Source organism: Camelus bactrianus, chromosome 11 (assembly GCF_048773025.1).
Source record: "Camelus bactrianus isolate YW-2024 breed Bactrian camel chromosome 11, ASM4877302v1, whole genome shotgun sequence".
NCBI lineage: Eukaryota > Metazoa > Chordata > Mammalia > Artiodactyla > Camelidae > Camelus > Camelus bactrianus.
The window spans coordinates 31,038,451-31,059,002 of NC_133549.1; the positions used below are offsets into that span (position 1 = coordinate 31,038,451).

General features: G+C 33.4%; 1 protein-coding gene across 1 annotated transcript in view; it reads left to right on the plus strand.

Moving 5' to 3' along the window:
• CCDC186 (coiled-coil domain containing 186) overlaps positions 1 to 20,552 on the plus strand; it is a 41,241-nt gene that overhangs the window by 9,057 nt on the left and 11,632 nt on the right. Inside the window, exons 2-10 of the mRNA XM_074373586.1 lie at positions 243 to 935; positions 5,175 to 5,301; positions 9,799 to 9,927; positions 13,748 to 13,960; positions 14,860 to 14,979; positions 17,407 to 17,511; positions 17,974 to 18,072; positions 18,241 to 18,327; positions 19,197 to 19,339. Of these exons, the coding sequence (XP_074229687.1) occupies positions 277 to 935; positions 5,175 to 5,301; positions 9,799 to 9,927; positions 13,748 to 13,960; positions 14,860 to 14,979; positions 17,407 to 17,511; positions 17,974 to 18,072; positions 18,241 to 18,327; positions 19,197 to 19,339 (1,682 nt within the window). The 5' untranslated portion in view covers positions 243 to 276. The remainder of the gene's footprint in view (positions 1 to 242; positions 936 to 5,174; positions 5,302 to 9,798; positions 9,928 to 13,747; positions 13,961 to 14,859; positions 14,980 to 17,406; positions 17,512 to 17,973; positions 18,073 to 18,240; positions 18,328 to 19,196; positions 19,340 to 20,552) is intronic.

The following is a 20,552-nucleotide window of genomic DNA, read 5'->3' on the forward strand; positions in this document are numbered from 1 at the left end:
CAAATGGCAATTGAAATGAAGCTGTAGGACTGTATAGGAGAAAAGAGAATGAGACTTTGTAGCATCCTGCCAGTTGGGCTCACTTGGATCAGCTATTATATATTTTTCCCCCTGCTCAAGGAGGGAATTTTTAAAGAACTATTAGTGGTAAAATGCTTGGCCTTAGTTTTTCCACATCATGGAATGTGGGGTCTTGGTTTAAAAAAACTTAAAAAAACTTTTTTATGTTTTGAATTTCTTAGATGTAAAACGAAGATCAGGAACAGATTTGAAGAAATGCAGAGTGAATTGGTGCCAGTCAGCATGTCAGAGACAGAGCATATCGCCTCCATTTCCTCTGATAAAAATACTGAGAAAACATCAGAAATAAAGGAAGACTCATGCAGCTCGTTTTCTGGTGATGAAAGCAGCAACTTAGAAAATGAGTCCAAAGTGTTGTCACTAAATGTTGATAAAACTTTATGTCAGCCTAGTGAGCAAAATAATCAGAGTGAAGCACAGGAAAATTATATTCCAGATCATGGTGGAGATGAGGATTCTTGTGCTAAAACAGATGCATGCCCAGAAAATTCTGAACAAATAGCTAACTTTCCTGTTGGAGATGTGACAAAGCAAGTTTTGAAAATAAATGAAACCGAACAAACAGTAACACAAATATTGGCAGAATTAAGGTCATCTACATTTACAGAAACAGCTAATCAAAAGACTTATTCAAATAGTCTTTATGATACAGACTGCACCACGAAACTTATTTCAAAAATGAATGTTTCAACATCAGAGGACTTGCTGGAAGAAATAGAATCTGAGCTCTTATCTACAGAGTTTGCAAAAGAACATCGAGTACCAAATGGAATGAATAAGGGAGAAAACGCGTTAGTTATGTTTGAAAAGTGTGTGCAAGATAAGTATTTGCAGCAGGAGCACACCATAAAGAAGTAAGTTTTTTATTCTTTCAGGTTATTTTTTCTGTGGGGATTAAAGATTGAATTCTTTAAAGGACAGTATCATTTTATCTGTTTTTAATTCCATAGTAGAGCCATGTGCATAGTGGTTGAGTTATTGAGCAAGTGTCAGATTTAACACACAAAGTGTCACATTTAATATACAACTCTTTTTTTTTTAGAATGTGGTATTTTATTTTCATTATTTTAAAAATAATAGGTAAACATCTGTTTTTATGTGTTGTAAATAATATACCTATGTCAAATACATTAGCATATATAGAAATGTATATGTATGTATGTATAAAATCATTGTTTTGAATGTGATTCAAAATTTCTGTTTTACATATACGTCTTAACATATAAGAATAAATATTTTATTAAATAGTGTAAGTTCATTAAAGATCTAGAAATACAAAGGCAACTCAAAATTTTTGTTTTGAAAGAATGTAGAGCATAATATTGTCACAACTAAGATGAATTCAAAAGGAATGAGAAGTCATAAAATTCAAAAAAGCTTTTTAAAATCCCCATTGTAAATTCATTGGTTTAAAAAATTAAGATTTAGAGAACAGAAGAACTGACCTATTATCATTCAGTAAATAAGAATATAGTTGTTTTTAGACTTTTCTTGGATTTGTGGAGTTAATTTCTATTTTAATGATAATTTAATTTCATTTTGTCTTTTCCTAGTAGTATTATATCATCCTGTGTTCTTATTCTAGACTTATATATGTAGGTGATGCATATGTTTAGGTACTCTTATAACCATTAAGAAAGGAAAATAAAGCATGCTACCCTCGGCTAAAATACAAACTGATTCTCTTTTTTACCAGAGGAAGATGACAGAAGAAAATACACCATAATTCAAATATTGCTGGATATGTAATTGACTTTTAATGCTAGAGTCTTTACTCTCACATTATCAGTGGATCAGTCTTCTGCAGACTTGCTCACCCTTCATTGATTTATCTAATGAATTTTAATCTAAGCACCCAGAGCCCTTCTCTTTTTCTGTTTTTTATTTTTATTTTAAATGGTGATAAAATACACAGAACATAAAATTTACCATCTTAACCATTTTTCATTGTACAGTTTTAGTGTTAAGTATATTCACATTGTTGTGCAACCAGTCTCCATAGCTTTTTCATTTTAAAAATCTGAAACTCTATACCCACTAAAGAACAACTCCCTATTTCCCCCTGCCCCATTCCCTCGTAACCACCATTCGACTTTCTTTTTCTAAGAATTTGACTACTCTTGTTACTTCATATAAATGAAATCATACAGTATTTGCCTTTTTGTGACTGGCTTATTTCACTTAGCAGATGTCCTTACGGTTCATCTATATTGTAGCATGTGTCAGAGATCCTTGCTTTTTAAAGCTCAGTAGTACTCCATTGTATGTATATAACACATTTTGTTTATCCATCCATTCATCAGTGGACATTCGGGTTGCTTCTGCCTTTTGGCTATTGTGAATTATGTTGCTGTGAACATGAGTGTACAGATATCTCTTGAGACTTGAAAACCTTTCTTTTTTTACATTTTTTTTATTGAGTTATAGTCATTTTACAATGTTGTGTCAAATTCCAGTGTAGAGCACAATTTTTCAGTTATATGTGAACATACGTATATTCATTGTCACATTTTTTTTTCACTGTGAGCTACCACAAGATCTTGTATATATTTCCCTGTGCTATACATTATAATCTTGTTTATCTATTCTACATGTGCCTGTCTTGAAGACCTTTTCTTAATACTACCCCAAAACTAATGGCAGTGAGTTACTCCTGCTCATAACTTGACCAGAGTGGTGCTATTAAGAAAAAGCTATGATTTTATACTTGAACCATCAGTGTTTCTGCCATTCTTGCTTTTTGGGGTAACTTCCTTATTTTCCTGCCATCTGTACCTATCTTTTAGACCTTCCCTTTGAGGTTATCCCTTCTACATTTTCATTCTTTACTTAGATTTGGAGTCTTACAAGTGACTCTCTTGTAAATTATAGATTTAATAGTAATAGCAGGAAAACTTATGTGCTGTTAAATTATGTGCCTGGCACTTTACATGTACAACTCATGAAATCCTCACAACAGCTATACGTGGTATGCTGAACTATTCTTTTCCCATTTTACAGATGAGGTATCTGAAGCACATAGAGATTAAATAACTTGCTCAAGGTCATGTACTAGTAAATGGCAAAGTTAAAATCTGAACCCACTTTGGTTTCAGTGGATTTTTTGGGTTATCTGAAATAAACAAGTTATACTTGTTAAAATTTATCTAAAAACATTAAGAACAGAAAGTTAATTCCTCTTTTTTGCTCCATCCTGTCAGAACAGTGGCAGCATGCAGAAAGGGGTAAGCATAGTTCTGCTCAGGAGCAGGGAGTTGAAAGAGTCCCGCTGCCACTTAACCTGCTGTTTCCTTGATTAAATTAACCTCTCTGAGACAAAGGTCTCACCTTTATAAGGGGTACCATGCTTACCTGATGAGGTGGTTTTGAGGACATTAAGACATTATAAAAATGTCAAATATTGTAATTTAAATCTAAGTTAATTTTTTGTGACACAGGTTAGCTCTAAAACAGCCCATATTTTTTCTTTTGACTTCGTTTTCTGTAAAGAAAACTGCCTTTCAGTTCCTTTGGCTTAAATTTTCATGAATGCATCTGTTTCCAGATGTCTCTGTTTAGACATCCATTCCCCTATTTTCTGACATCAATATTATTGTCCAACGTCCCAACCATAATTCTTAATTAAGAACAGTTATTTGAGTGTGGGATGTGCATTTGGCATTTAAAAATAACAATTTGAGGGCTTGCTGCTGTTCACAGGGAGGGAGCCAGGATTACAGCCAGGGTTCTTGTGTTTCAGGTAGTTTTCTGGAACAAATTAAGTGTATACCCAATTATATAAATTATCTAAGTTAAACCACTGTGCCATGAAAGGCTTGAAGAAACTTACATGCTACACATTTTTCTCTTTCCTAAACATTTTCGTGGTTTTCCTCCTCACTGCATTCCTGTGCTCCTCAGAGAGGTCTGTCTTGACTACCTTACGTACAGCCACAGCTTGAGCACTCTGTGTCCTCTTGCCCTCCTTGAGTGGTCTTAATAGAACTTAATCACTACTTGGCATTTCATTATCTATTTATTGTTTATTATTTCTCTCTTAGAATATAAGAATCATGAGGGCAGGGACAGTCTGCTGACCCAACATACAGACTAGTATAGGAACATAGTAGGCACTTAGTAAACATTTTTTGAGTGAATGAGGGATCTTCAGAGGAGAAGATAGCAAAAAAGTAGACCTGGGTTGCAAATCTCAATTTAACCACTTACTAGCTGTATGACCTGGAGTAAGTTCTAGGTTTCAGTTTTATTTTGTTTTCCAAATTCATAAAAACAAATAATAACTTCATAGACTTATTAGTTTATAGACATCAATGTTAAACAATGTACTTAAAACTTAGTAAATAGTAATTGTGGAATAAATGAGAAGTAATAGCTGATGCTATTAACAATCCCAAAATATTAGCCTAAGTACCTTATTTTATAGTTCTGATTACTTTTGCTGGTAATTTTTAAGGTTTTTATATTTTTCTAGGGAACTCAAAATGAAATTTCTACTTAAAATTTTATTATTTTACGTTGACTACTCTTCTATAACTATTAGAATGTTATTAAAATATTCTTAAAATCTAAAACAAGGTTTCTCCACCTCATCACTGTTAACATACGGGGGCAGATCATTCTTTGCTGATGGTGGGGCTGTCCTGTGCTTTGTAGGATGTTTAGCAGCATCTCTGCCTTTACCCACAAGAAGTCAGTAGTAACCCTTACTGCTATTGTGGCTACCTAAAATGTCCGCAGACAGATGCCTGGAGGGGAAGAATTGCCCCTAGTTGACACTGATCTGAAGGTATTCCAAAGCAGAAGAGATGAAGTACATAAATCAGATGCCTAAAGACTTAAAAGAGTTGAAAGAGTGTGATTTTCTTTATCTGATTGTATTTCACTTAATTTGAAATACATGAATTTCTAGGAAAAAGTTAATAGCCTGACTGACGAGAGAATGTTTTGTAAAGTATAATGTATCATTATAAAAGGATTACTTAGGAATGTTCATTTATTAATCATGAGTATCTACACCCCAATCTGCAAACACATTGTATTCCACTTCGCCATTTTAAATTATGTTTTGCGTATACTGCCCTTTTTATTTTTAGGTTAATTAAAGAAAATAAGAAGCATCAGGAACTCATCTTAGACATTTGTTCAGAAAAAGACAATTTAAGAGAAGAACTAAGAAAAAGAACAGAAACAGAGAAGCAGCATATGAACACAATTAAACAGGTAAAAAAACAAAAATCTTTAAAGACTATACTTCAGTTTATAAAATACATTCCTGAAAATGTGTGTATAAATTGAGGTTCTGGAAAGTAAGTCATATTTTAAATGCAGAAGATTGCTTGTCTGGTCGGTGCAGCATTCTCTTTTATGAACTGGGGATCATAGCCTGATTTTTTTTTTTTGTTTAATGTAAATTTGTATTTTTATATGAAAGATGTGACTGTATTCTATATATAATAGAAATCTGAAGTATAGTTGATTTACAGTGTTAGTTTCTGGTGTACAGCATAGTGATTCAGTTATACATATATACTGTTTCATTATAGATTGTTACAAAATATTGAATATAGTTCCCTCTGCTGCACAGTAGGACTTTATTTTATATGTGGTAGTTCGTACCTACTAATCCCAAACTCCTGATTTATCCCTCCTCAACCTTTCCTCTTTGGTAACCATAAGTTTGTTTTCCATGTCTGAGTCTGTTTCTGTTCTGTAAATAGGTTCATTTATATCATTTTTTAGATTCTACATATGAGTGGTATCATATGATATTTGTCTTTGTCTGACTTACTGCGCTTAGTATGATAATCTCGCCATGTTGCTGTAAATGGCATTGTTTCATTCCTTTTTTATGGCTGAGTAGTATTCCATTGTATGTTTTTGTGTGTGTGTGTATGTATACCACATCTTTTTTTTATAGTTTAATATAATCTTTTTTTTTTAACATTTTTTACTGATTTATAATCATTTTACAATGTTGTGTTAAGTTCCAGTGTAGAGCACAATTCTTCAGTTATACATGAACATATGTATATATATATATTTATTGTCACATTTTTTTCTCTGTGAGCTACCATAAGATCTTGTGTATATATATCTCTGTGCTATACAGTATAATCTTGTTTATCTATTCTACAATTTTGAAATCCTGTTTATCCCTTCTCACCCTCTGCCCCCTTGGGAACCCCAAGTTTGTATTCTATGTCTGTCAGTCTGTTTCTGTTTTGTATTTGTGCTTTGTTTGTTTTTTTTTTTAGATTCCACATATGCACGATCTCATATGGTATTTTTCTTTCTCTTTCTGGCTTACTTCACTTACAATGACATTCTCCAGGAGCATCCATGTTGCTGCAAATGGCGTTATGTTGTTGGTTTTTATGGCTGAGTAGTATTCCATTGTATAAATATACCACATCTTCTTTATCCATTCATCTCTATTCATCTGTTGATGGACATTTAGGTTACTTCCATGTGTTGGCTATTGTAAACAGTGCTGCTACAAACATTGGGGTACATGTCCATGTATAAATAATCCATGTATATGATTTCTGTTGTTTTTTGCAGTAAATTTTGATGTTGGGAAGTGTGAGTTCTTGAATTTTGTTCTTTTCCATGATTGTTTGGCTATTCTCAGTTTCTTGTATTTCCATATGAATTTTACTATTAGCCTGTCATTCTAAATGAAGACAACTGGGTTTCTGTTAAGTATTGCATTGAATCTGTAGATTGATTTGGGGAGTATTGCCATCTTAACAACAGTAAGTTTTCCGGTTCACAAACATGGGATGTCCTTCTATTTATTTAGATCTTTCTTTCCTTCTAAAGTGTTTGGTAGTTTTCAGAGTAAATTTTGCAATTTGTTTGTTAAATTTATTCCTAGGTAGTTTTTTCTTTTTGATGCTATTGTAAATGGAATTGTTTTCTTAATTTTATTTTGATTGTTGATCACAAGTGTATAGAAACAAGTAATTTTTTTATATTATATTTTGTAACTTTGCTGAATTTGTTTATTCTAAAAATTTTTTGTGAATTTTCTTAGGATTTTCCACATGTAAGATTATGTCATCTACAGATAGTTTTACTTCTACATTTCTAATCTAAGTGCCTTTTATTTCATTTCCTGCCTGATTGCCCTCATTACCCTGGCTGGACCTTCCAATATAATGTTGAGTAGAAGTGGCAAGAGTAGATATCCTTCTCTTATTTCTGAAGCATTCAGTCTTTCACCGTCACGTACAGTGTTAGTTGTGGGTTTTTCACAGATGCTCTCTATCAGGTTGAAGCTGTTCTTTGTTATTCTTAATTTGTTGAATGTTTTTATCATGAAAGAGTGTTGAATTTTACCAAATGCTCTTTCTGCATTTGTTGAGATGATCATGTGTTTTTTGTTCTGTTGGTATGGTGTATTACATTAATTAATTTCTGAATATTAAACCACCCTAGCTTTACTATGATAAATCCCTTTTGATCATGGTGTATAATTCTTTTCATATATTGGAGAATTGGTTTGCTAGTATTTTGTTGAGACTTTTTCTGTGTGTATCCATAAAAGATAATGATCTCGTAGCTTTCTTTTCTTGTGATGTCTTTGGTTTTGGTGTGGGGTAGTTTTGACCTCATAGAATAAGTTGGGACGTGTTCCTTCTTTTTAGGGGGAAGAGTTTGTGAAGAATGGTGTTAATTCTTTAAATGTTTGATAGAATATACCTGTGTTGTCATCTGGACGTGAATTTTTCTTTAAGGGTAGTTTTAAATTTTTTTAAGTAATTTAATTTCTTTACTTATTGCAGGCATGCCTTTTTAAAAATTATACTTCACTTTATTGCACTTCACAGACATTGTGGTTTTTACAGATTGAAGGTTTGTAGCAACTTGTGTTGTTAGATGATGATTAGCATTTTTTAGCAGTGAAGTATTTTTAATTAAGGTATGTATTTTTTTAGGCATAACGCTGTTGTATAATGAGTAAACCACAGTATAATGTAACATAACTTTAGTATGCACTGGGAAACCACAGAATTTGTGTGACTTGCCTTATTGCAATTTTCGCTTTATTGCAGTGGTCTGGGCTGAACCCACGATCTCTCTGAGGTATGCCTATGTAGGTCTATACAGATTTCCTATTTCTTCTTGAGCCAGTTAAGTTTGTGGCTTTCTAGAAATTGTGCATTTCATCTAAGTCAGTTGCTCATAGTATTCATTCATAAGTCTTTTTATTTCTATAAGGTCAGTATATCCCTGTTTCATTTTGATACTAGGGATCAGTCTAGCTAAAGGTTTGTCAATTTTGTTGATTCAAAGAAAATTTTTTTTGTTTTGTTGATTTTTCTCTATTTTCCTGTTCCTTATTTGATTAATTTCCTCTCTAATGATATTTCTTCTCGCCAGCTTTAGATTTCATTTGCTCTTCTTTTTCCAGTATCTCAAGATGAAAGTTTAAGTTTTGGTTTGAGATCTGTCTTGTTTTTTAACATTGGTGTTTATAGCTACAAATTTCCCTTTAAGCAATGCTTCAGATGTATTCTATAAGTATGTTGTATCTTTATTTTCATTCATCACCTATTATTTTCTCATTTCTTTTATGGTTTCTCCCTCGGTTATTTGGATGTTGTTTAATTTTTACATATTTGTGAATTCTCAGCTTTCTTTGTTACAGAGTTCTTGTATCATTCCATTATGGTTGTTGAAGAAGATACCTTATGTGATTTCAATATTTTAAATTTATTGAGATTTGCTTTATGATCTAGCATATATTCCTTCCTGGAGAATATTCCATGTGCACTGTTGCTGGGTGGAATGTTGTATAGATGTGTTAGATCTAGTTGTTTCATAGTTGTGTTCAAGTCTCCTCTTTCCTTGTTAATCTTCTGTCTAGTTCTGTCTGTTACTAGAAGTGAGGTATTGAAGTCTTCAACTATTATTGTTGAATTGTGCATTTCCTTCTTCATTTCTATCAGTTAAAAAAATTTTTTTTTGGTGGGAAGGAGGTAATTAGGTTAATTTATTTATTAGTTTATTTTTAATGGAGGTACTGGGGACTGAACCAAGGACCTCATGTGTGCTAAGCACACACTCTACCACTGAGCTATATCCTTCCCACCTTCTGTCAGTTTTTGTTTCGTGTATTTTGGCAATGTGTTATTAGTTGCATGTATATTTATAATCGTCATGTCTTTCTGCTGGATTGACCCTTTTATCATTATGAAATGAATCTAAAGTATCTTTGTAAATGACATCTTGTTTTTTTATTCCAGTCTGACAATCTCTCCCTTTTGATTTGATTATTTAATTATTTAACATTTAATGTTATTGTTGACAGTTGGAATATATTTATCATTAAAAAATTTTCTGTATGTCTATATTTTTTGTATGTCTTTCTTTATGTTAATATTTTGTTTCCTTATTCCTCATTTACTGCTTTCTTTTGCATTCAGTGAATATGTAATATTTAAATTTCTTTCATGATATTCACTTTATTTTTTGAGTTACTTCATTGGTAATTATGCTAGAGCTTACCATCCATCTTATCAGAATCTGCTTTAGATTGATACTAAATTCTAATGGTATGTAGAAACATTGCTAACATTTAGTTATGATTTCTGTGATTGAAGTATATTCATTGCATTCTTTATGTTTATTTACTTTGTTTATATTTATTTGAGGTATTGATGATCTCTTTGTTTTGGATATAAAAATAATCTGGAAGTAATTTTTTTACAGTTAGAATCAAGAATAGAGGAACTTAATAAAGAAATTCAAGCTTCCAAAGATAAAGTAGTAGCTCAAGACATTGCAGCTAAAAATGCAATTCAGCAATTACACAAAGAGATGTCCCATCGAATGGAACAGGTATTTTTCAAGTCATTATCATTATTAACTTTCTGATGATTCTTTGTTTATTAAAGTAAACTAAACTTGTTAGACAATTTTGGATATTAGTGATGTATTAGGAATAGGAAATTTTATTTATATAAAAATTAACCTTTTTAAAAAAATGCTAAAGCAGTACATAAATGCATGCTAACTACAAAAAAACTTCAACCTTTATTTCTGTGGTTCTTTACAGTATGCTGACCCTGAGCATTAGAAATGTTATATGTTTAAAACTCATAACTATCAGTTCTCAACCTTTTATATTGATTGCAGGGAAATACAGAGGATAAGATGTTAAGTTGTTGATTTTAGTGGACCTAAACATAGCTTCATTAGAATCACCTGCTGAACTTTAAAAAAAAATTATTTGGAGATTATATTTAAAAAATGATATTAAATATGCACAGATAACAGTTCAACAGTAAAACACGTCTTCTTCCAAACATTTTCTCCCATTTTTCCTCCCTTCCCAGAGGCAACCATTGATGTCAATTTCCTGTGTATCCTTCCCAAAATGTTTGTTGCATGGATGAGCATATATATATTTCCTTTTTTTCTCCCATCCTCCTTCCTCTTTTAAACAAATGGCAATATACTATACAGTCACTGCTATGTATCTGTTTCCTCTCTAATGATGAGGAGTGTAGGTGAGGTTAATAATAGTAGCTGTGTGTTGAGTTTTAGCTTCATGCCAACTCATGCTCAAAATGCTTTACAGGTATTAACTTACTTAATATTCACAATAACCCTAAGAGGTGGGTATTGTTATGTAGATTTTAAAGATTGTTCCATTTAATTATTGACGGATATGCTTCATTCCTTTTTCCCCCCTGACTTTTCCTCTCAACCTTTTGATTTGAGAATTTTTAAGCCTGTAGAAAAGGTAAAAGAATAATAAAACAAACACTTGTTTACCCTTCACTTAGGGTCACCAAACCTGGTAAGTTTTATTTAGAAATAGATTCCCAGCATGAGTGTGCACACGTTATGCACATTACGTCTACACTCTCCAATTAAAATTTGCAACTTGAGGTTGCTCCATTTCTCAGAACAGATTTGTAGAATCAGTTTGAATCTCAAATGTACAGGTACAAGAGGGTAGGGTTAGTTATAAATTCTCAGGGACTTTATAACATGTCTCCCTCATCCCCACGTGTTCTGGTGTTGGTAAATGAAGGTTTCAGCCCTAGCAAAGCATTCTGGATTCCTGCTTCCTCTTAGATTTTTCTAGCCCTGGGGATTTCCCATACTTTCTTGTGAGTTCAACTGTGCATTAAAAAAATTTTGTTGTTTTTCACAGTTTTTGGTGTTTTGAATGGAGAGGGTTTATCTGCCATACTTGGAGAAGCAGACTGCTTACACATTTTTATCTTAATTTTAGCTGGCTATTGAATCCTATTGATTATCTTACTCAAAGTTTATCTTCATCCAGGTTAATGAGAAACATCTTAAATTAGTCAAATCCAAAGACTTTTATGCTTCCTCCTACTTTATCTGTGCCATAGTGGACTGATTTTCAATAGAAGCTTAAATAATAATTACTGTATTATTTCCTTTAATACTCCCAACAATCCTATGAAGTAGGTGCTGCCATCATCTGGGGGAGATGTAGAAATGTGAACTTTTAGCACTCCAGGTTGTTCTTTTGCAGCTGATTCAGGGATGACTGAGTAACAGGACATTCTGGTGCACATTCCCTGCTGTAGTCAAGAACCTCATAACACGTTATTTCATCTATTGTAGTTTACCTTTTTCTGTTTTTCAACTTCAGTGAAGCTTCGATGCTACTACCAGTTGTCTTATTAAAACACAATGTAATAAAAGGTTCTGATTTATAAGTTGTTCTTTGGGTCCCCATTTCCTATAGGATAAAATCCTAAATCATTAGCATATCAGGAGAAGTCCTTCTTCCTTTCAGGATCTAATCTCTTTTTCTGTTTTATAAATACTTCCTCCCCACTCCATTCAACACACCAAATTTAAACCCTACGAAATGACTTAATATCCTCAAATATATCATGCTATTTTATACTTTTAGGCATTTGCACATGATAACCACTCTACCTTGAATTCCTTTCCTTGACTAGTCCCTTGTATTCTGCTGAGTCCTGCTTAACCTCCAATGACTAACTCAAGTATAGCTCCTAGTTCAAGGATAGATGGCATCTTTCACCCTTCAGGTCAACTCTTCCCAGGGAATACTAGTATTTTTGTATTTTCAAAGGACTTCATACATTCATCCACTAGAAATTATATTATAATGTTTGTTTGTATGTTGTTCTCACCATACAGTGAGCTCTTTCTGGACTGAAACCACGACCTATTCTTTATTGTGTTCCCAAAGCTAATACGTTATCTAAGCATTGGTTTCATGAAATTGGACTTTTTTTTAAAGTTGACATTATCCTTAGTTGACTTTTTCTAAGTACAGTTATTCCATTGTACAAAAATCTAGCTAATTCTGTTAGCCAGTTCCATCAGTTTTCTCAGTCATTTGTCCACAAGCACATTGTCAGTCAAATCCTCAGAGATCTCTGACATCCCTATTCCAATGTTTTCCTTAATTTCTCTTGAAAATTACTAGGCTGTTTCAATGGGGGAAAAATCCCAATTGGATGATTTTTTAAAGTACTTATTTTGAGTGGTTACTACATGTGATTATCAGCAATACTGGAACTTCATGAAACTTTTTGTCAGGCACTTTTCATCAGAGCATAGGAGGTTTTCCCACATTCTCCTAGCACTATACATACTTCAGTTCAGTTACAGGATTAGTTGGAGTTTACCACTAGACCCACTGAAAATCCTTACAGTTTAAAGATCTGTCTTCTACAAAATAAGTATGTGCTTCATTTTATTTGCAGACTATGAATTTACCTAAACGAAGGGCTATCTGTTGAAGTTTTTATTGTATGAAATTTCAGAATATGGATTACCAGCTTATACTTACCAGAGAACTTTAAATGAGTATATGTATAGATGTTTCTCTCAATCCAATTAGGTGTTTTTTAATTAATATGTGACATACTTTAGAAAGCTTTTCATATATAGGAAATCAGTGATCACTCATTAACTTACTACTTTTTGTGAGGGAGCTAAGATTATAGATTTTAGAAATTGTCAGTTGCAGTCAGTGTCCTGGCAGAAAACAGAAACTGGGGATTTGGGGAGAATCTCATAAAAGGACTCTTTACAAAGGTAGGTATGGGCAAGATTTAGGGAGCCGAGCAAGGGGAAATGCAAGATCCTGGGTCTCTGGTGGAGCCGTTATCACTCTTTGGGTTAAAGGAATGAGGAGAGTGTGCAGGTGGTACAACCCAGAGAAGGTAGTTGTATAGGGAGGGCACCTGGCAGGAGCAGTGGCTTTCAGCGAACCTGTGGTGACTCTGGAGGAGCCAGATCTCTTCTCTGCCTACCCTTCTGATCTTCAGCTTAGTGCCTCCTGTTTGCCAAACCCAGCTGGAAATATTGGGGGAAAGAAACTTGTTGATAAGGTCCTTGATGGGCATTTTCCCCGAGCACAGGGAGGGCTAGGAAAGAGTTGAAAAGTGGATCTGAAGGAGTAAACAGAAAATAGCAACCAAATTAGCTAAAGGAAAAGGAATAGGAAAGGGAAGAAGCAAATATTAGTGATACTAATTTATTTATTGTATCATTTCTCTATTTTAAAATTCCACGACACATGTCCTGGAAATGTTGTGTAAAAACCAAAAAATACAATGGTAATATTACAGGAAAGTATTATTTATTTTAATTTGAAAAAATGTTTTATTAATGCTAGATACTTTTTTCAAAGGCCAACAAAAAATATGAAGAGGCACGCCAGGAAAAAGAAGCAATGGTCATGAAGTATGTAAGAGGCGAGAAGGAATCTTTAGACCTTCGAAAGGAAAAAGAGATACTTGAAAAAAAACTTAGAGATGCAAATAAAGAAAATGAGAAAAACACTAACAAAATTAAGCAGCTTTCTCAGGAGAAAGGGCGGTTGCACCAGCTATATGAAACAAAGGTATAACTTTTGATTTTGTGTCTTATTTGAAATTTATTCTCTTTGCTTTTTCTTATTTAATCAATCATAACCTGGTTAAACCACTATTAAACATAAAGTTGTTTTTATTAGTTTACTTTCTAAGCATGTGAATGCTCTAGTAATTCCAGCACTGTACAATAATACTTGCTGTGAAAAGGTGAGCAACTGATACATGTTTATTAGACAGAACTTTGAAAAAACTTTCTTTTAAAATCTGTATGTTGAAGAAATGACTGTGTCTCAAAGGAAGATTTTATTTTGGTAAAAGATATACATAGTTGTGTCAAAATGTGAGTAGGTTTTGAGCCAAAAATATAATTTGACCAGAATCTTAATGTAACACTTACTCATAGAGTAGAATTTATATTTTTCCTTCAGAAAGACATTTTCTTCTTAAATGCTGCCTAAGAAGATTTAATTACTGAGCTATTTAGAGCCCTTGATGTTAACTAGCAGCCTCGTGGTATGATCTTGTTTCCAGTAGATTATCACTTCTTGGTAATGAATGTTATTTTTTATTAATTAAACTTTTAGTTCAGGAGTGTTGTCATTGTTCCCAGGAATTCTGGCAAAACAAATTTAATTCATATTTCACCTTAATGTCAACCAGTTGAGAAGAATCAGAAAGGTAGGCTTATACTCACAGTATACTAGTAGGTTAAAATATAAATATTAATAGTCTTAAGTCTATTAATTGGATTTAGGATTTTACTGCCCTCTTATGATTTGAACTTTAAGTTTTATGGCTTGTAGGCCATAATGTGCTAGCCCCTGAATTATAGTATAATTGCATTGATTTCTTTGAGGTGATATAAAAGATACACAAGTGATTGGTTGATTGTTCAAATGAAAAATATGACACAGTGATGTTATTTTAGGAAGGTGAAACTACTAGACTCATCAGAGAAATAGACAAATTAAAGGAAGATGTCAACTCTCACATCATTAAAGTAAAGTGGGCACAAAACAAATTAAAAGCAGAAATGGATTCACACAAGGTGAGTACTGTAATAGAGTGGAAAAATTGTTAGAATCAGTTTTAAGAGCAAATGCATAGTAGTTATTAATGAGGCATAAAGCTTAATTTAATGACTCCTGTAGGATAGTTTGGGCCTGAATATTTGGTGACTGTAAAAAGATTTCCTTATATGATTTATATATTAAATTGAATAGAATATTGTTTTCTTATTCATTGTTTATAACACCCAAATTGACTATTCTTTTAGCATTTTGGGGTATACTGTATTTTATATTAAACATTGTCAGAGATTCAGGGGAAGGGGAGAATGTCTAAGTTATCAAAATTGAAAGTAAACTGGAAATTTTTAAAAATATTAGTGATAAGATTCTTAAAATCAAGAAATATAAATTTTATTTAAATATGAATGTAACAAAGAAAAGTTACCTTATCTGTTTATTGTGAATATAATTCCATTGGTATTGTGCATAATGAATATCATATTATTAAAAAATTAACATAATAAAAGGTGATTATAAAGGTGATTATATACCTTATGCCATAATTTTAAGCACTAACTGAACTGGTATAAGCAGTAATAAAAATCTGAAGATGTTAGAATGTGAAGTAAAAAAACAGCTCTGATATATTATTTAAACAAAAAAACAGTGTTATTTGTAACAATTTCCAAATTTAAAAAATAGGCTTGATGATATTATTTAAAACCATAATCATTCGTTATCTCTTTCAATAATTCTAATTAGGTAGGACTGTTAACCTTTTGATCTTCTATGTATAATATTATCAGAGAAAACTGTAGGGGGTCTGTGTTGATACTGGTCAAAGATAGGTTAGAGAATCGTGGGTTTCCCTCAAGTTCTTTGCTAACTATTGATGACCAAATGAGTGTTGGGAAACTATAGAGAAAGGAGTAGGAACAACAATCCTTGGAGCTCACACAGGGCTACAAACCATTTAAAATTGTATTTGACACATAGGAACTCTCAATTGCTATGTTTTGAATGAATGAAGTGAGTGCTACATGCCAGGCTCTGTTTAGTTAGCACTGTACTTGGACAATCACCACACAAAGTCTAGCCAATCAAGGAGACAGAGAAGGCAGTGATGAAGTGGGAAAAAACAGGAGTATGCTGTCTTGTAATGGAAGCAGAGGAAGGCTATTCAAAGAGTCAGGGGTGATCAGAACTGGAATAGGGAAATCAAAAATAAGAAATGAGGAAAAGCAATTGGATTTAATGAGAAAGTAGTCCCTACAAACCTTCAGTTGCTATTTTAGGAGAGGGGTTAGGAACAGAAACCAAATTGCAGCATGAATCTGTGAAAAGGTTCTGTATAGATACCAAGGCCATAAACTGAAGAATTGTCTTTTACGTGTGCATACAAAAAACTGCTTAAGCACTTTGCTCTTTTTGTTTTATCAGGTTAGTAATTTCTAGTGCTTTGCTGAAGACTATCAGATTTAACTTTATTTAGTGACTATCAGTTAGCCACATTAGTTTCTTGTCAGAAGCATAAAATGATATTACTGGAATAGCATTTGACTCCTGTGGCAGTGCTAAGACAGGAACTTTCCCTACTCCCTGGTCATTGTTCTCACCGTTCATCACATCACTGTGCCAACTTTATTGTCATCTGTAAAGGAAAAACCCAGTTCTCCCCTATTGTGGGTTTTTTCCCTGTGCCTCTCCTTTACTTTTACACAGAACACTTCACTTCTGACACTTCTAGTCCCCAGTGTTTAGAGGCTTTTCCCCCCAAGCAATTCTCTGTGACACCAGTTCGATGGCCTTCAATTTAACACAATTCTGACACTATCTATGCAGAGATAGTGTCAGACCCCACAGGTTAAAGGCTCATCCTACAGGACTCCTCCTTCCTCCATCTGCCCTTCTCCCCACTTCAGATGCCAGTCTCAAGCCCAGATTATCACCTGTGCTTCTGACCAACTGGCTGTAGATTGGAGGTTCTAACAACCTCTCCTTTGGGTTCAAAAATTTGCCATAGTGGCACACAGAATTCAGGGAAACACTTTACAAGTTTATTAAAGGATGTGATAAAGGATATAGATGAAGAAATACATAGGGTGAGGCCTGGGAGGGTCCCAAGTTCAGGAGCTTCTGTCCCCGTGGAGTTAAGGTGCATCACCCTCCCAGTGTAGATGTGTACACCAATCTGGAAGCTCTCTAAACCTCATATTTTGGGTTTTTGTTTGTATGTTTGTGGAGGCTTGATCACATAAGCATGATTGATCATCTAGGAAATTACGAAGGTTTCAGGAGCTCTGTGTCAGGAATAGAAATCAAAGACCAGTATTAGAACAAGAGATGGCCCTGGTGTTTTTACAACTTAAAAAAATTGCAAGGGTTTTAGGGGCTCTGTGCCAGGAACTGGGGGCAGACCCAATATATATTTTCTGTTTTCTCACATTGTCTTTTTGTCGTTGCAGGAAACCAAAGATAAACTCAAAGAGACAACAACAAAATTAACTCAAGCAAAGGAAGAAGCAGATCAGATTCGGAAAAATTGTCAGGATATGATAAAAACATATCAGGTATGCTTAAATTTTTGAATAGATTAGTAACAAATTACGCCAACTATCAGTACTCTTGTTTCATTAAATTTTTGTATCTACAGTATTTGATGTGTAGAATAGATTTTGTAGGCAACCAAATAAAATACAGATTATTTCCTATGTTAAAGTACTTACAGCACTTTAAGTAGAGATATTAGAGACGTTTTTAACCAAATAAGAATACTAGAAAATTTCAGAAGAATGAAGAGTACAAGCAAATGCATAACTTAAAACCCACTCTGTATTATGTTATATATCTTAAGTGTGCTCTTCTTGTTGGTGCAAAATTGACATACTAAAAATCTTTCAGTGCAGTCATCAACTTTAGATGCATGAGCTATATATTTCACGGTTAGTAAACTTAATTGCAAAACCCTTTTTCACATTCCAAAGCATAAAACTTTAAAAATTGTCATACTTTTGTCATTTCCTTCCCATTAGGAGTCAGAAGAAATTAAGTCAAATGAACTTGATGCCAAGCTTAGAGTCACAAAAGGAGAACTGGAAAAACAAATGCAGGAAAAATCTGATCAGCTAGAAGTGAGTAGCTCTATTCTTTGTATATCCTAGATAGTATAATACAGAAGGAAAGAAATAACAAATATGTATTGTCATCTGCTTTTAAGGCCTTTTGAAAGGAGCTGAGAATACATTTTAGGTCTGGTTTAGCATATAATGATTTGTGGTTTATTTTAAACCTTTTAAAAGATGCATCATGCCAAAATAAAGGAACTAGAAGATCTGAAGAGGACATTTAAGGAGGGCATGGATGAGCTACGAACACTGAGAACGAAGGTAATTCAGTCTTCAGTCATGACTCCAGAGGAAGGATAAGTACCTTTAATTTTGGACTCATTCTGATTTTTAAAATGTAGGTGAAAGGGTATCTATATAGAAGCATTCCAGAGTCAAAGAATTCAGAAGAGTAATATATCAATTCCCTAGCAACAAAATTTACTTACAGAATTAAAAATGTCTTCCATTTCAGCCCCTTTAACATATTTGCCGAACATTCCTGTTTCACAGCACATTGCTCTCCCTATGACTCCTCCTTGGGCCTCTGATCTAAAGGTAGTCTTATTAGCAAGTTAATTGGGAAGATATATGGGCTTTAGAACTGTGAGTGTCAGAAAATAATAGAAAGACTTTACATTTCTCCTGGGTATGCTTAATAGTCTGTATACAGTTTTAATTTCTAACAATCTATGAAATCTTTTCCAGTGTTTATAGTCTTTATTCTAAGAATAGTATCCCTTTTAATATGAATGTGGAATATATTATCATTATCATTCATTTATTTAGAAATAGACTTTTGGGAACCACCTGGCATTTGCAGTCACTTGATTTTGAAAGTGCCTTTCATGCACCCTTCTCTTTGTTCTTTATGCCAGTTCTTTGAGGTAGGTGGGGAATGTACATACTCTTTTCAGGTGAGGAAATGAAGATTCAACAAAAATGAAGTGACATGCTAGAACTCCCATGACTAAATCATGAGAAATCTGAGACTGAAACACAGGACTATTAACGTCCCATTATATTTTCCTCACATTAATATTGCTTCAGAATTCAGCTTAGATTATTAACATATAACTGCTATCTGAAATAGTTAATAAGGAACAAGAAAATATTGTTTGTAGCTTAACTTGGTTATGATTATTTGATAGGTAAAATGTCTAGAAGATGAACGATTAAGAACAGAAGATGAATTATCAAAATATAAAGAAATTATTAATCGCCAAAAAGCTGAAATTCAGAACTTGTTGGACAAAGTGAAGATTGCAGATCAGCTACAGGAGCAGCATCAAAGGTATAAAATGAGCAGCTTCTGTTTGTGCTAATCAACAGGCTTTTTGATTCCATCTCAAGTTTCTGTTTTTAAATGCAATTATTGCATTAAATAAGAATAATTTTACATTCTACTAGATAGAAAATTTAAATTCCTGTCTTCATTTGAGCTATTTTGGGTTATCTTTAAAGTTCCCATCATGGCTTCTAAAAATCAAAGTTTATATTCCCTAAATGTTGGCAGTAGTAATTTGTAAGACAGAATAGATTATAGTTTTTTTTAATCCATTCCTTAGCTTTCAAATTCTGTTATTTACACACAGTACTTAGTTTTTCTTCAAAAGGTAGATATGTATCTGTATCTGTATCTTTGCATGTATGTAGCTAGAGTTCAGGTGGTGACATTATTCCTTGACTTCTCATAAAATCATTTAGCTAAACTCTACTTATGACATTACCTGACAGAGCCTGGATTCAGAGTGGATCCAAACATCATCTTTTTCGTATCCTACCAATACCCAAACTGCTGAGTGCTGCTAAAGAAGGCTGCACTGTCATCCAGATTGATGCTGCTATAAATTCACGGTTAGAACCTCAACTGGGAATACTAATGCACCTCCAGTCCTACCATATGTTCTTAGTCAGAGCCTTCTCCCCCATCTTCTTAGCATCTATTCCAAACCTTACTGCTTTCTTCTCAATTCTGATCTTCCCTCTCGCTTTGCTATTTACTCTTGACAGGTGATTACCTCTTAATTCATAGCAAAAGTGGGAGCTGTCAGGTGACAGTTCTCTCAACCTCTTGCTATCAGTCCTATGAACTTGCCTGCATCTTCAGTCCTGTTATTTTGGAAGAAATACTGCTGTTCTTTTTGAGTCAAATTGTGATACCTACTTCTACTGTGGATTCCATGCTCTTCTGCCTTCTCGAGGTCTTAATTATTCCATCTTTATCCTTTATGTCTTACCTCTTTCTACTGACTTTTTCCTTTCTGCATTTAAATATTATTAGATCTTAAAAACATCAAAACTCCTGTAATCTGCTTTCTCCTTTTCCTTCACAACCAAATAAATGCCTTTATAGAATCATCCTGTTTATTCATGGTCTTTGTTCTTATTTTCCTCTCCATCTCATTCTAGCTTCTGCAACATTAATTATGAACTGCTAAAGCATCCTTAAATATAGCAGATACTTCCCAGATGAAGCCTTCCTTGAATTTTCAGTATGAATACCA